The sequence below is a fragment of the Pseudorca crassidens genome, chromosome 12 (genome assembly GCF_039906515.1).
Source record: "Pseudorca crassidens isolate mPseCra1 chromosome 12, mPseCra1.hap1, whole genome shotgun sequence".
Lineage (NCBI taxonomy): Eukaryota > Metazoa > Chordata > Mammalia > Artiodactyla > Delphinidae > Pseudorca > Pseudorca crassidens.
This window is the reverse complement of record NC_090307.1, coordinates 91944315-91961668: the sequence shown is the minus strand read 5'-3', so window position 1 is coordinate 91961668 and position 17354 is coordinate 91944315. Positions and strand designations below refer to the sequence as shown.

General features: G+C 46.4%; 1 protein-coding gene across 6 annotated transcripts in view; it reads right to left on the bottom strand.

Moving 5' to 3' along the window:
• LOC137204017 (zinc finger protein 26) overlaps positions 1 to 17354 on the bottom strand; it is a 95070-nt gene that overhangs the window by 8442 nt on the left and 69274 nt on the right. Inside the window, exons 1-4 of one of the 6 annotated variants that reach the window (XM_067701342.1) lie at positions 4921 to 5007; positions 4570 to 4622; positions 2860 to 2986; positions 2378 to 2473 (exon numbers count right to left, since the gene is read on the bottom strand). The exons of 1 other annotated variant lie outside the window; for it this stretch is intronic. In XM_067701342.1, coding sequence (XP_067557443.1) covers positions 2378 to 2473; positions 2860 to 2986; positions 4570 to 4578 — 232 coding nt within the window. In that variant the 5' untranslated portion in view covers positions 4579 to 4622; positions 4921 to 5007. Of the gene's footprint in view, positions 1 to 2377; positions 2474 to 2859; positions 4513 to 4569; positions 4623 to 4920; positions 5008 to 17354 lie in introns of those variants that run through there. 4 more of the 6 variants (XM_067701339.1, XM_067701340.1, XM_067701344.1 and 1 more) reach the window with 4 other exon arrangements.

The window sequence follows — 17354 nt, the reverse complement described above, 5'->3', positions numbered from 1 at the left end:
CATTTGGTAAACATGGGGAGCAGCAAGAGGAACCCCCTTACTGTGTCTGTGGAAGTGTAAGTCAGTAAAAGCACTTTGGAAAACATTCTGGCATCATCTAATGTGTGAAAGAGATACATTATCCTCTGACTCAGCAATTCCAGTCCTAGACATAAACCAGAGGAACCCTGTGCCAGGAGGTACCAGGACCCAAGGACAAGAGCAACATTGCTTACAATAGCCCTAAACTGCAAACAACCCAAAAAGCCATCAATAACAGAATGGATACAAACTACTAGATGAGTATGCAAAATGCATGAATATTAAAAATAATTTTGAGAGAAGCAAATTAATATATACATTATGATCCCCTCTATATAAAGTTCATAAACATACAAACCTAAACTAGTGACTAGAAACACCAACAGTTGATAAAGCTATAAAGAAAACCAAGGAAGCTACTACCATTAAAGATTACCTTTGCAGGGGGCGAGGTGGGGGGGTGGGTGACTGGGACAAGCACCCGAAGAGCTCTTAGGGACCTGGCAGTGCTGTGTCGACTGACCTGAGTGGTGGTTACATGGGTGCCTTATAATAATTTAAGCTGCACATTTACGTTTTATGCATTGTCTGTGAGCTATTTCCCTTTTCCAAAAAGGTACTGGAAGAAACACACAAAAATTCTAAGAGCTGTATTAAAGTAGTAGAATTAGAGGCAATTTTTCCATGTTTCCCCTTTACCTCACTTCCCTTGTACATAGTTTTATGGGTTTTATTACTTTCAAAACATTTAGAAAAGAACATTTTTCTTCAACTCATTCTTTCACGAGGAAGTCTCTGGGCACTTGTCCCACCTCGTGACTTCAGCTCACACAGGGCTCTTTCCACATCCTTCCTCCTGAAGGTCTCGCTCTCACAGCCAGAGCTTGGTTTTCAAGGCATCCTCTGTTCCCTCACTAGTCCTACCATTAGTTGCTTCTCCATAAACATAAGTATTCCCCTGTTATCTCGAGAGGACCACTCCCTAAAGGCCAGTATACTTCCATTAGAGGTTTGCTTCAGAATCAACTATAGAACTTATGGAAATTGTCATAAACACATATAATTTAGGCTCCAAAGACCTTCTATGTCAGAATCTTCAAGCACGGTGCATGGCCGTATTTATTTTTAAAGAGCTTCACCAGCAATTTTATTTCAACCTAAGGTGAAGAAGGCTTTCAGAGCCCTTCTCAATCAACCTCATTGCTTCTGTTTTTCTTTCTTAATATAAGATTCCCACATCCCTACTTGGAATTTTTTTCTAAGATATATTCCAATGGTTTGTTGCACCTCTTCACTTGGAAATACCATCCTCTACTCACACCATGCATATCTCAAACTAATTCACCATGTTTTGTTTTAAACTGACCCTTTTCCTGTCTTTTATATTTCTATTACTACTATCCCTATCCAAATTACCCAGGTCTATAACACCAACTGGAAATTCCTTTCTTCTCATCGTTGAACTGCGAACTTGAGGACCTCTAACAAAGTTATTTACAGACCCAATTTATCTCACTATGCCATGCCTTCTACTCTCTGAGGCATACCACCTAAGAGAAAGTCTTAACAATATTAAAACTTCAATAAATATCATTAAAATAGGGACCTCCCTGGTGATCCAGTGGTAAAGAATCCGCCTTACAATGCAGGGGACGTGAGGTTCGATCCCTGGTCAGGGAACTAAAATCCCACATGCCGCGGGGCAACTAAGCCTGCGCGCCACAGCTACTGAGCTCACGCGCCTCAACTAGAGCCCACCTGCCGCAAACTACAGAGCCCACGCACTCTGGAACCCGCGCACCACAATGATGAGCCCAGGTGCTGCAACGAAAGATCCCACATGCCTCAACGAAGATCCCGCATGCCAAAATAAGACCCAACACAGCCAAAAATAAATAAACCTTTTTAAAAAATTGTTAAAATAACACATGACTGAAAGAATAAACCCATCAATTAACCAAAGTGTAATGAATCACTTTTTCAAGAGGATTAGAACAGCAGTATAAAGAAAAATATATATACCTTTTAATTTAGACAATGGAAACATATAAGTCAATTTTTAAAAAGAAAGGGAAGAGAAACCAAAGAGAAATAAAATTCAGAGTCCAGACAGAGCTAATAATGAAAAGAAGGGACACATCTATCTGTGAGAAAGTGAGGAAAGGATGAGAACTGAAGGCAGACAGGTAAGTGGGTGTGAGTGGTCCCCTTGCTGTGGGCAAGACTTTACAGTCCCTGTATCTCCGGTACCTTTAAAGGAAAACTTTCCATCCAGCATATAACAAAGTACTGCTTTCTCATTGACTGGGTGGGTTGTTATTTTAAAAACTTCCCCACCAGCTTCTAACTCACTCACCTGAAAACAGACCTCTGCTCGCATCTTTCCCCAGCCACGGCTCTTTCCCTTGCTCCAGTAAGGAAACCACATGTGGCTTAGAAATGTTAAGACCTGCTTGCGGAAATGAAATAAATTCACAATTAGTCCCTGAATCCTTACGAAAGAGGGGCCGTTATTAGAAATGCCAGATGTAAGTATGAAAGATTTCTAAAGATTAGGTGAAGTTCTAATTCCCCTCTTAAAAGCTAATAAAGGACTTCCCTGGCTGTCCAGTGGTTAAGACTCTACACTTCCACTGCAGGGGGCTCAGGTTCGATCCCCTTGTCAGGGAAGTTCCCATGCCATGCAGTGCAGCCAAAAAAAAAAAAGAAAAGCTAAAACAAACAAACAAACAAAAAAAACTTACCTCCCTTGGGAATGTTCAGCCAGGTAATCAAGATTCGCAACAGCCATCCTAAAGGTCAAATTCTGACTGAGGGGAGATGAGAAGAAATACCTACCCAGTGAGACCAGGTGGCCATAGTTCTCCAACATTACATGTCTGTACAAATCTCTTTGAGCAGGCTGGAGCCATTCCCACTCCTCCCGGGAGAAGTCTACGGCCACATCTCTGAATGTCACTGACCCCTGAAATGACACACAGACATCTGCACAACCAGCACCCATGCTCCCAAAGGCTCTGATCAAGGAGTGAAATGAGTCCCACTGTGTATGGTGGACAGTGTATACAAGTAGCGCAATGACAGTTTTCAAGATTCTGAGTAATTATTAAGAGTATAAGGAAGAGACTAGTTGTTTTGTTTTACTGTATAATTGGAGAAAAGACGAAAAAATATACATGCTTTGTCCTGAGATAATTTACAATTTTGTGGAAGATAAAGGACTATACATGTGAACAACATGAATTTCTGGCTTTGGTTGCAAAAATTCTTAAGATCTCACCACGCTTTATGAATAATGAAGACAATCCCTTTACGTGTAATAGGGAGAGTATATTTTCCTTAATACCAGCCTATTTTAATATGATCTGGCAAGAATTTCTTCGTAGGCACAACTGGCTGTAGCAGACAGCAGCAGCTCCCGATTAAGGGGTACACATTCAAGTTTACCACAGCTAACCCCGTTTCTGAAGAAATAGCTGTGATACTTAGCAATGTCGCCGAACAAGACGCTGAAGGCTACAGTACAAGGGCCTCCCAGGGTGGAACCTGCAGCTTCTTCCCTTGGGTTCAGGATGAGTAATAAGCCCCTGTTTGCAGCCTGGTTTTGCAGCACCTGAGTGACCCACATAGCTGTTAGGCATGAACAGGGATTTTTAAAAGTCCCAAGCTAGTAACAGCCCCAGAGGTATGACAGAGTTATATTTTACAGTTTAAAAAAAATTTTAAGTGCCTATAATCTGTTATAGATTACTGACTAATAAAAGAAGCTGTTTCCTAATGTAAACAGTAGGCTCTCCAGAACGGAAGGAAACTGGACTTCCAGCAAAAGTTGAAGTGCCTCTGGCTTTGGAGACAAGTATGACAGAAAGTAGGACAGAGAAGTGACACTAAAACCAGATGGACTAATTTGGAAGGGCTGGTCTTCTTATCCCCGACCTCTGTGAAGCACAATTGCCAGCCACGCATTTAGCCTCCACCAAAACAACAATAATCAGGGTTCCTTGCTAGAGAAACTTCACGTCTTGCCTAAAAAATGAGCTCGGTGAGTTCGGAGATTTTGTTTTGCTCCCCGCTGATCCCCAGGACCTAGGAAGCGCCGTGCAGGAGAATCACGTGGAAGGACTGTTAACGTGCAGACTGCCAACCCGCACACGCACAGGTTCGGGTTCACAAGGCTGGGGTGAGGCTCGAGAATACCCAAGTCCAGCAAGTTACCAGGTGATGCCGACAGAGCTGATCCAGGATCACGCACTGAGACCGCTGATGCAGGCGTGAAAGGAGACGCCCAACGGAAGCAGGAGTCAGCGAATGAACGGCAGCGGGGGCGAGGGCAGAGAGTGAAGCCCTCCACGTTCCAATTCCGGGGAAAGGAGGCGCAGGACAGCCCGCTCTAAGACCCGGCCGCCCGGTCAGCGCCCGCCCCGCGACCGGCCCCGCCTGCCCTCCCACGTCCTCTTAGGCGCCAGAAGGGCGGCAGGGGGAGGAAAGCCTGTGTTCCCTGTCCGGAAAACACAGTCGCGCTGAGGAAGAAAGGAAACACCAGCTCACCTGAGACATGGCTCACGGCAGGGCCCGCGGAGAACCGAGCGTGGAAGGCGGAGCTGGCGGGGAGAGCGACAAGCTGACGCGCGGGCCGGCGCCCGGGCTCCGCATCCACCGCCCTCGTCACGAGGGTCAGGGACGCCCGCGACAGCTCCCTCCCCGCCGCGGCGGGGGCTCCGAGCCTGGGCCCGACCCGCGCCCCCAGCGCCGCTGCCTTTAACGGAGCCGCAGCTGGGGCGTCTCCTCCGCGCTGCTGGCCGGGCAACCAAGGCTTCCCAAGCTCGGGGCAGGACCACCGCCCCCGGCCCCCCGGGCCCCGGCGGGGACAGGCTCGGGCAGGGCGGGCCCTTCCCCTACCTCGGCCCGCGCAAGCAAGGCTCTCGGCTCTGCGACGGGGACCCCGAACCAGCGTCCCGCAAACTGCGCCTTCCGGAGCCTCAGAGACCGACCGCGACCAGGCCGCGGGCCTCAGACACCTCTCCTTCCCAGGACCCACCGCGGCCTCGGCGCGTCGCGGGCAGAGTGCCCGCCCCACTCCCTACAACTCCCAGGACACCCCGCGCCCGTAACAGGGAGAACGGGGGTCTCAGACAACTACACTTCCCAGGGTCCACTGCGGCCTCAAACTGAGGCCTAGCCGTCCACGCTCGGACTACAACTCCCAGAACCGACTGCGGCCCCAGCCGTTCCATTCAGGACCTACAGCCCTGGCCACGGCAGTAGCAGCCCACGCAGCCCTGAGGAGTCACTACTCTCAGAGCCTGGAGCCCCGCGGGGCGGCCCAGCCATGGCGGCCTGGACGGCGACCGCCCGCACGCTGAGGCCAGACTGGCGACCTGTCCGCATGAGCAGAGGAGGCAGCCGGGCTCCCCTTGCAGCCCTGCCGTGGGAGTCCGCGATTCCTGGGGGCTTCCTTCTCCCTGCGCTGGTGGCTCGGTCCCGAGCACGGGGGAGGTCTGGGGACTAAGCACCTACAGAGCTCCAAGCCCAAGGGATGGGAGGCCGGGTGCAAGCTTTGTATTGAAATGGAAGGGTTAGGAGAGAGACTGGGCCCGCTGAATCATGGAATATTGTTCTAAGTGGAGCCAACAGTTTATGAGTTTATGAAAAAAAGATTAGAGACAACAAAGGAAAATGTGTTATCAAACAAACCTTGTGTCCACTCACCTGCCCGCAGTAAAGCCGATCTACTGACACTGGGTTGTGATGAAGGAAAGTGCAGCGTTTATTGCAGGCGCCAAGAAGGAGTCCAGGGAACTAGTGCTTAAAAGGCCTGAACTCCCAGAAGGCTTTCAGGGAAAGGTTTTTAAAGACGGGATGAGGGAGGGGGGGTTGTGGGGTGTGTGATCGGCTCTTGGACCTTCTTCTGATTGGTTGGTGGGGAGGTCATCAGGAGTCAACATCATTGACCTTCTGGTTCCATCTGTTCTTCGGTCTACTGTGGGCAGCCTACAGTTTACTTCTCCCAGCTGGTAGGGGTTTCAGAGCTGCAAAACAGCTCAAAGGACACGGCTCAGAATAGTATCTACAGCCCTTGAGGAGGAACTAAAGTTCCTTGACTTTGTTGAATAGCTAAACTATTATTATTTTGTCTTGCTTGACTATTTTCCTTTCTTTCTGCATTTTCTCACTTCTCTGATTAAATTTGTTCTTTGGAACTTGGGGAAGGCCTAGGAGGCTAAAGTTTTTCTACAAATAAGAGGCAGGTGGAGAATGAGGTGGGGCGGGGAGAGTCTGTCCTGGGAAGGCCCCATGGGGTCCTGCTTGGTTACAGTCCAGTATAAAAGCTGGAAGAGAAAAAAGGAAGAAAGAAATTCACTGGCCTGGTGAAAAAAGGTCAAAGGAGAGGTGGCATGAAAGGAAGAGACTGAAAAAGTAAGCATCCTTGTGAAGGAATGTTCATGCTGTGAAGTGACAAGACAATGAAGAGTTTTAAAGAGGCTGTGACGTCTCATGTGCAGTGTGGTGCAGAGTGGTAAGGGTGAACCAACAGGAAGAAGGACTTGAGCCAGGAAGGCCACTGAAGGCAGTGCTTCTGTATCCTGGGGCCCGGGAACTGGGGCTACGGAAGACTGATTCAGGAAACAATTTAAAAGAAGACTGTAAAGGACCTGGTAATGAATTGGATACATGGAGGAACTAGGTTTCTTGCTTGGGTGAAATGCTTCCAGAAGTACATTCTTTAAAACCGCTTCTACCACTGTTATCCACTCTCATGACTTCAACTTCCACTTATACAACTTGCCCAGATATTTTGGTTAATCATCGTATTTCACTATGACGATAAAACACAGGATAAGACAAGTTTAGGATAGAAGAAATGGATTCATTCGGGACATGTTGAGATCAGCGTGTCCGTGTTTAATCTTAACTACTAATCTTGTCCAAAATATTATTTCTCACCTGCAATCTTGCTATAACTTCACATCAAATTCCTCCAAATCTTTTCTTTATACAGAAGTCAGCCTCACGTTTATAAAAGCAATTCCAAATATATTCCTCTGCTTAATATAATACGATGGCTTTTGATTGGTCTGAAGTAAAGGAAAAAGTCCCTAACATGGTCCTCAGTACTCAGCATGATCTTACCCCTGTCTTGTCAAGCTCTTCTTATGGTATTTCCCTCCTCTCTGACTGTGCTAACCTTCTTTCCCTATATACTATACATCGCAGGACCTTTGAGCATGTTAATTTTCTCTAACCCTGAAAAGGTTATCTATCCCTTCATACAATAACATAATTAGTACATTTCAGTTTATCCTTCATATTTCAGCTCAAGCAACTCTTACTCAGAGAAGTGTTCTCTGATCCCAGTGTGATCTCCGAATAAGGTTCCTTTGACTGTAAACTCTCCTTGAATCCTATACTTATTCTCTTTATCATTTACAATAATTTGCAATTGTATTTGTAATTATTTATGTGTATTTATGATTATTTGTTAGTAATTATCTTCCTCACTAGCTTATAAGCACTATGAGATACACCCATAGCTAGCACATTGCTTGCCACAGAGGGCTCAATGAATGACAAATGGACAGCACCAAAATTTAATATTGTTGCATGGTGAGTGAAAATATCTTGCTTTAATGTACTTTTTGCGATACTAAACAACTGTTTATTGACTAGGTCTTATTTATCTTGTGTGAAATACCTGTTCATGTCCTTTGCCTGTTTTTCCATTAGGATCCCTGTGTTTTTATTATTGATTTGTAGGAGTTCTTAGTGTGGTGGGATTTTATAACTTTCATATGTATGTTTCAGATACAGCATATTCTCAAAAGTCATTCCTTGTATATTCCCTTTGGGGTTGTGTGTGTGTGTGTGTGTGTACATGCAGTAATTTGAAATTTTTATGCAGTCAAATCTATCAGTCTTTTCCCTTCTGACTTTTGAATTTCTCTTATTTAGAAAGGGTATCCACATACCAAATTTTAAAATACACCCTATACTCTTCTAATACTAAATCCCCTTATATCTGGGTCTCTTTCCTCTGTTTTGTTCCACTGATCTGTTCTTCTATTCCTGTACATATCATATGGTTTTAATTACTATAGCTTTCTGGGAGGGCATGTACCCTCTTTTTCTCTTTTCTAATTTTTCTAGGTTAGTGTTATGAGTTTGCCTCTCTGGGTAAATTTTAGAATCATCTTGCCTAATTCCCTATGCAAATTCACTAGAAATTCAGTTGTGACTATTCAATCTGAAGACAGAAACAATGCATTCCATATAAGGGGACAACTGAATGACGGTGGATTTCTCATCTGAAACCATGGTGGCCAGAAAGAGATGGCACAACATTTTTCAAATGCTGAAGAAAAAAGCAAAACTGTAAACCCCTAATTCTCTATCTAGCAAAAATGCTCTTCAGAAATGAAGGGAAAACATAGACGTCCAGATGATGAAGACTTTCAGATGAAGGAAAGCTAGGAATTTGTCACCAGAAGGCCTAACTGTAAAAGACTGGCTAAAGAGGTTCTACAATTATAAAGGAACTGGTAACAAAAGAAAAAACAACAGTGGAAATAAGGGTAAACATAATGGACTGTCCTTCTCATGAGTTTTCAAAATCACATTTGATGGTTGAAACAAAAAATTATAATACCATCTGATGTGGAACTTAAGACAGTTATATTAATGCATGGGGAGGGTAAAGGGACTTAAATGGAGGTAAGGTTTCTGCACGTCAGTCAAAATGGTAAAATGTCAATACCCGTAGACTGTGTTAAGTAGGGTGTGTATATTGTAATACCTAGTGAAACCACACACACACACACACACACAATACATAGAGACACACTCAAAAATACTTTGAATGATTAAAAATAGAATTCTAAAAAATGTTCAAGTAACCCAAAGAAAAGCAAGAAAATGGAAGAGGTATGAGAAACAGGAAACAAAAATTGTAAAAAGTCCCAACGTATGTTCATGTACAGAAACAGTACACACACCTATTTAGATGTGATTATACTATATATTTTTTGCTGTTTTTCCTTCTCTTTCACAAACGTACTAAAAATTCTCACTGATTACTCTTTCCTCTGCCTACAGCACTCTGTAGGGTCTCCACTCAAATTATCTTCTCACAAAGTCCTTTCAGAACTACTCCATCCAATTGCAGCTTCTCTCACACTCAAGTTATTCTACATCATATTGGCCTGTTTTGTTTTTATCATAGTATTTATCTTTACTAGATATCTTCTTCTTTTAAAAATTTTTTAATGATTATTGTCTACCTCCCCTCATTAGAATATAAGCTCCTGAGAACAGAAACCTATTTGGACCTTTACCTCATTGCCTAAAACTGTGGTACATGATAGGTAGCACATGGTATGTATAGGCTCATAAAATATTTTTTGCATAACTGAATATATTCAGTAAGTATCTTTGTAAATGTGCATGCTTGCATTGTATCAATTTATCATAGGTTAGTCAAATAGATAAAAGACTTAAATGTTAAAAATAAAACTATAGGCAAGTAACAAGACAATTTTATAATCTATAACATTAAATTTATGAGGTGAAATCTATGCTTTATAGTTGATCTCAATATATGTTTGAAGAATCTTTTTCATCCATGATATTAAAAGTATTCATATAATTGTATATGATGCTTTTATTGTTTCTTATATTGCAATTATAAAATTATCCCTTTTGGAATTTCTATTTTTTAGTGTGATGTAGGGATGCTGTGTTATTGTTTTGTCCAAAATGTTTGGTTGTAGGTCCCCAAAACATGTATTGAATAAAACATCCTGCTCTTAATTTTTAAATCAAATTTCTTCAGTGGCCCAGAGATCACATAGGGACAAACCAGAAGTCTTCTGTTCAAACGGGCTCCCAGACTCTGTCACATGAAGCTAACTTTTGAACATATTTTTTAAGAATAAGAATATAAATATATCCCCCTCAGGTTTCTCCTTTTATTGACTAACTTTTTCCTGTTCTATGGCCATAGTTTCAGCAGCAGGGATCAGAAGCAAGAGACAAACCAAACCTTATGAGCACGGTGTACACGTTTTTATGGACGCATGTTTTCATTTTCCTTGGGCATATACTGCTGAATCCTGTGGTCAGTACACATTAAACTTTTTAAGAAACTGCCCAACTCTTTTCCACAGTGGTTGTACATTGTTTTACGTTCCCACCAGCGATGTATGAGCGTTCTGGTTCCTCACATCACTGCCAACACTCTGTACTGGAGTCTTTTATGTCTGGCCATTCTCAGCTTAATTGTTTCTTCTAAAAACATGAGACAATCCAAATGTCCATCAATAGGTGAATGGATGGACAAACTGGCATAACCATACAGTGGACTACTCAGCAATTAAAAAACAGACTACCGGGGCTTCCCTGGTGGCGCAGTGGTTGAGAGTCCGCCTGCCGATGCAGGGGACGCGGGTTCGTGCCTCGGTCGGGGAAGATCCCACATGCCGCGGAGCGGCTGGGCCCGTGAGCCATGGTCTCTGAGCCTGCGTGTCTGGAACCTGTGCTCCGCAACGGGAGAGGCCACAACAGTGAGAGGCCCGCGTACCGCAAAAAACAAAAAACAAACAAACAAAGAAACAAAAAAAACAGACTACCAATACACACAGCACCATGCACAAATTTCAAAAACATCAGGATGGGGCTTCCCTGGTGGCGCAGTGGTTGAGAGTCCGCCTGCCGATGCAGGAGACACAGGTTCGTGCCCCAGTCTGGGAAGATCCCACATGCCGCGGAGCGGCTGGGCCCGTGAGCCATGGACGTTGAGCCTGCGCGTCCGGAGCCTGTGCTCCGCAACGGGAAAGGCCACAACAGTGAGGGGCCCACGTACCGCAAAAAAAAAAAAAAAAAAAAAAAAAAAAAAAAAAAAAAAAAAAAAAACACATCAGGATGACACAAAGGCTTACTTATTGTATAGTTCCATTCATATGAAATTCTAGAAAAGACAGAAGTAATCTACAGCGTTGGATGAGAGATCAATCGTTGGGGTCAGCGGTGGGAGTGAGATCTGACTGGGAAGAGGCATAAGGGAACGTTTTGAGTGATGGAAATGTTCTACATCTTGGTGGGAGTGGTGGTTATACAGGCACAGATATTTATCAAAATGCATGGAACTTGGGACTTCCCTGGTGGTCAAGTGGTTAGAACTCTGCACTCCCACTGCAAGGGGTCCGGGTTTGATCCCTGGTCGGGGAACTAAGATCCTGCATGCCACGTGGTGCAGCAAAAAAAGAACAAAAAAGCATGGAACTTGAACTCTACATTAAAATAGGTACACTTTATCAATAAAATTTATTTTAAAAATGTGGTTCTGAAGAAAGAATGAAGATGGATACACTAAAATTTGTTAAAGGGACAATCTTTAAAATAGCAGGTCTAACCCCGTAGAAAGCAGCAATTGATCAGAGCCTGGGCCCTGTGGAGGACAGATCTATCGTGTTTTATAAGAGGTAGCAAGTACCCAAGATGCCCTGATAATGCACACATGCCCCAAAAGGTGGGAGGTAAAGCCCCCAAAGACTTAGGAGCCTGATATCAGTGACGTTTTTAGAAGTTTAGTGAACCAGCAATGCTGGGACAGCCCTCTAAAGTAAGGGATGAGGTACTAATACTCACAACCCCACACCACAACACTTTGAATGTGGAAGGCAGTTGGGGACACGCTTGGAAATTCTATGTGAATAATTTGTGGGTATCTTGGAATGCTTCCAGTTTTGAGCGGAGCCCAGAGCAAGAGCTCGGCAGCAAGGCCCAGGGCCTCATCCTCCAGATGAAGCCACATGATGCCGCAGCTCTTGCTGTGTTAGGACCCGAGGCAGATGGGATGCTGTGAGGAGTCTTCTTCAGTCTCCAATAGAGCTACAAAACCCTCGGATTCAGTAGCAAGGCCATGACTTCTGTGGCAGAGAACGACTCTGCCTTGGAGAAACAGATTCCGGCATGCCACGTCGGCATGCTCTAATGACACCAAGCCTCACTGCTGTGCAGTCATTGACCAGTGACGGCCATCCTCAGGTGGATTATCGGGTTCGTGGACTGCTGCTGCAATTCATCGTTTTGTGGAAATGATTTGTTTGGGATCGGGCCCTGGAAAGTCCAAAAGTAAAAGGTTTAAATGGGGAGTCCAGACCCCTGTGTCCCTCGTGGGGGGGCTCCCTATGGCCACTGGCCGAGGAGGAGACAACTCAGGCCTGGCTCACAGATGCATCAGCACCATCTGAAGGGACCACTGATGTGCAGCCCCCATTCTGTGAAGACCCTAAAGGACAGTTTTAAGGGAAAACTTCCCAGTGGTCAAAGCTGTGAGCAGGACTCTTGGAACCGTGCTTCATGGAGGAGGAGGGGTGGCTGGGAACGTGGATATGGACCAATTGCTTGGTAGAAGTAACTGACTCAGCTGGTTGTTAGAATCCCAACAGGAACAAAACTGGGACAGCAGGGACAAGGAAATATGAGGGAAAGGCCATGTGGTTGAGCTCGGCACTTTGCTCGTGGACATCAAGCATGTGCGGTTTTGTGTTTCACACTGATGCCGAGAAGAGGCAGAGAAAGAAAATGGGACAGGGTGACTCATCTTGTGCAGATCCAATGACCCATTTTAAGCAAAGATAGTGTAATAATGGGATGGTGATCACGGGTAAGTCCACCAGTATTAACATTTATCTGCTTACACAGAAAGTCAGTAAAATGGCCTGTGGACAGTTCCTAAGTTTTACAGTATGTACTTGTGACCCAATGACAGGGTCTATCCTCAAGGATATCCAGCTTCTACACTTTTTATTACAAAGATAAGACCTTCATAAGCTGTCCCTTTATTTTGGACCTTAAGATCCCATGATCAGTTAACCACTTCCAAAGGTCTCTATAGGTCCAGCAATTCTGACTACCATCATGGCCTGAACCCACTGCAGTTATAAGAGGGGCGGGGTGGGGGAGCAGCCATTAGCGAATGACCGTAACGGAGAGACCCTTAGCTCGGGACCGTCAGCCTGGCGGCTCGAGGTCCCACTGGGCCAACAGTCAGACGCGCAGGGGTCATGGGTCAGAGAGTGCGGTGAGAGGTGGATCGCAGCCTTCTCCCCAGGGCTCTCCGGGTCCTCCAGCCTTGGGGCTGGTGGGTGAGCTGAGGGCCAGCTGGGTCCTGGGAGCCTGGCTCCCTCGGTGATGATGGCTGGGCAGGGTCTGGGGACCTGGCCCTGAGGGCGCCACCAGCTGAGATCTGCCTCTTCAGCCGGGCCTGGGTACCGGCGGGAGGACCCAGACCGGGTGCTGGACGAGCACGCCAGGGCAGGGTGACCAGCCCGTGCAGGGACCCTTTGCTCACAGGCAGGACCTGGGCCTTGGGGGCGAAAGTCAAGCCTTGGGACTTTGAACAAGTAAACGAGGGATAGTGATGTTGCTTTGCTCATGGGATTTGTTAAGGGTTAAAAGCCGCCAGGAGGCTTAGAAACAGAACAGAGACTAGCTAGCTTCTGTTTTGTTAGAAGTTTACCGGAACATCATGACCTGACGGTGACCTGACCTCAAGAACAAAGGGTCTGACACCAAGAAGTCTGCAACAGCTACCCAGGCCCCTCCCTCACCTTTCCTGTAAAAGGGCTTTGGGGAGAGCTTTCCAGGAGTTCAGGGTTTTTAAGGCATGAGCCACCCGTCGCCTTGCTTGGCCCTGTAATAAACCTTCCTCTGCTCCAAATTCTGACGTTTTGTTATTGTTTGGCCTCACTGTGCTGTCGGGTACATTGACTTATGTTTGGTGACACAGTAACCATGCCCACCTGGCTTCTCAAAACTAAATTCTGCTACCAGGACTGCTCCCTCGCAGAATCCTACACTCCCCTCTGATAGCAGGGGTCTCACTTCAGCGGCAGCATCTTCCCTCTTCTCCCTTAGCCGATAAGCACATTTTCTTTTATAAGATTCAATTTATCAAAAATTCTAGACCTGGCATAACGTTAAAGCAAGCAGATGCGTGGTTAGGGCTGGTATGGGGGTGGCTTGGAAAACAAGCACATTGTTACAGGATGCTGGGACTCCCATCTCCCCGTAGTGTCTCAGTGTCCGGGTAAAAGAAGTGTCTTCTGGTCCCTCTTGGGGGTCAAAATTGGAGGAATTGGTGAGTGAATTACTCGTGATAAATCTAGATCAACAATCATATTTCTTTAAATACTTATGCAAGGAATTTCTGCTGCCTTAGGATTGGCCTCTACCATGTCCAGCTTTCAGCTAATTAACTGAACAGAAACAAAGGTACTGACAGATCAACGACATCAAAATCTTGTTCATTGTAAAAGCTAATAAATAAACTTCTGCCAAGATGGAACAAGAATAAAAGGGAATTCACAAATATTGTTAATGAAAAATTCAGGACTTCCCTGGTGGCGCAGTGGTTGAGAATCCGCCTGCCAGTGTAGGGGACACAGGTTCAATCTCTGGTCCAGGAAGATCCCACATGCCGCAGAGCAACTAAGCCCGTGCGCCACAACTACTGAGCCTGTGCTCTAGAGCCCATGAGCCACAACTACTGAGCCCGCGTGCCGCAACTACTGAAGCCCACACGCCTAGAGCTCATGCTCCGCAACAAAAGAAGCCACCACAGTGAGAACTTCACACACCGCAATGAACAGTAGCCCCTGCTCACCGCAACTAGAGAAAGTCTGTGTGCAGCAACAAAGACCCAACGCAGCCAAAAAAAAAAAAAGAGGAATTTTTCAAAAAGAAAAATCAACATAACTAGATACAAAGATTCCAAAATTAGTAAGAAAATACCTGTAACTTGATGTCAATAAATGTGTAAATGACTAGAAAACCAGCCTCCCCAAACTTCCTGAATAATCTATAAAGTAGTGTGTAGCAAAGTGAGTCCTATGCTACCTTTGTGGTAAGTTGCTAACCGCTCACAGGGCATCGCACAGCCTCTGGGATGCGTGTAGTGCATCAGGTTCCCAGGCTGCTGGCCACCTCATGTGCATCCTGCTTGACTGGAGTGATTTCACTGCCTCAGTGGAGCACGCTGATGTTCTATGCACGTCCAGATAGTCTGGATCTCTTCAGACTATACTATGACAGCCCTGGGATAAAACTGTGAATGTGTAATGCTGTCTGCTCCATGGTAATGCAAACATTTTCTGATCCTTTTTCCTGAGCAGGATAAAAAGAGTGCTCTTGTCAAATCAAAGGCTGCATGCCATGTACCCAAGGGCACGTAAATCTGCTATAGAAACAAGGCCATGTGTGCAAGTTGGCTATGGTCTAGCTTAGTGTTTAGCCTGTAGCCATTCTCTAGGATACATCGGGCTTCTACCCGGGCTATGCTACCGAACCAAACAGGGACATGATAGGGACACCCCCCCAGGCACCCTTCAGGTCTTTAAGAACAGCACTAATCTCTGCCACCCTCTCTCTCAGCCCCTACCTGGAAGGCAGTAGTGTTTTTTTTAAAAAAAATAATAAATTTATTTATTTTGGCTGAGTTAGGTCTTCGTTGCTGCACGTGGGCTTTCTCTAGTTGCTGTGAGTGGGGGCTACTCTTCGTTGCGGTACGCGGGCTTCTCATTGTGGTGGCTTATCTTGTTGTGGAGCACGGGCTCTAGGCACGTGGGCTTCAGTAGTTGTGACACGCGTGCTCAGTACTTGTGGCTTGCGGACTCTAGAGCACAGGCTCAGTAGTTGTGGCTCGCGGGCTTTACAGCGCAGGCTCAGTAGTTGTGGAGCACGTGCTTAGTTGCTATACGGCATGTGGGATCTTCCTGGACCAGGGCTCAAACCCGTATCCCCTGCGTCGGCAGGAGGATTCTTAACCACTGCACCACCAGGGAAGTCCCAGTATTGTTTTTATTTACTATCTTATCTGGGGAGTAAGTTTCAGAGCCATCCATCTGGCCTTCCCCACCATGGTGGCCCTTAACCAAAGTCCAGGGATCCAATGCAAGGGTTACTCTAATTGCCAAGAATGTCCACCCCGTCCAACAGCACAGAGCCTCTCTCACCATGGCTGATTTGGCCACTACAGAGTGTCTAAAATAAGAGACCAAGACTGAGCCCCAGTACAGCACCATTCCTTGGGGAGACCAACTGGCACTTGACTATGTTGACCCTCAAAAGGCTGGTGTGTTTCTCATAGGAGAGACACATATTCCAGGTATGTGGTTTCTTTCCTGCCCACAGGGCCTCAGCCAGCACCACTATCCAGAGGCTTATGAAATGTCTGATCAGCCAGTATGGGATCCCACATACGCTGCATCAGACCAGAGGACCCACTTTGCAGCCAAAGGGTGTGCAAGACTATGCCCAGCACAAAAGGACCCACTGGGTGCACCTGTAGCTGCTTGTGCAAGAGAGCTTTGGAACAGCCTAGTGAAAGCACAGCTGAAGCCCCAGCTCAGAAGCAATATTCTGTCAGGACAGGGTGCCACCATTCAAAGTGCAGCCTATGAACTGGACAAAAGCCCTTTATACGGTGCTGTGTCCTCAAAGTAGAAGAACCCATGGGTCTGGGTGCTGAAGTGAGGGTAGGCCTCACCTACCACCGCTACCAACGACCCTCCAGGGGCCTTTGTGCTTCCAGTACCGTCCACTCCGGGCTCTGCAGAGTTAGAGGTCTTGAACCCCAAAAGGGACACACTTTTCACAGGGACAGAGCATCTTCCACTTAATTATAAGAAGCCCATGACCGACCTGGGGACTGTGTGCCTGTACCCAGGGACCATCAGGTGAGTGAAGCCGTGGTCTCTGCAGGGGTGTGTGACACACCATGGGGAGAACAGGCTGCTGCTACAGCTGGGCCAAGAGGAGTCTGAGTGGACTCGGGTGACCCACCGAGGGGCTTCTTGGGGCTTCCTTGCCCACTTGTGAAGGTACCTGGAGAAACTCAGCAGCTGGGATATGAGAAGGGCACGGTGACCAGGCCTCAGATGCCCCTCAGATTCTCGAGGACCTGGCTCATGCTGACGCCAGCATGGGTTGTAGCTGTGTGAGAATCTGGAATGGGTAACAGATGAGAGGAAACAACTGCAACAGGAGAGCTGTAGTTTGTCCTGATCTCCCTTTTGTTCGTCCCTCTTTAGACACGCCCAGCACTGGGAAGGGATGCTCTGTGCAGTCATGGAGATGCACCACCCAGGTCCCTCTTCAGGGAACGACCTTCTGCTCAGCGGCAGGGACGCCTCCTCCCTCGCCAGTGCGTCCAGAGTTGGCCTCAGGGGGAAAAGAGCCGCTTCATCTGAGGTCACTCCCTTCCCAGGGCAGCCTGCCTCTGCTGACTGACCACTCAGGGCTGTAAGGGCCTGAGCATCCTGGCCAAATGTGAGATG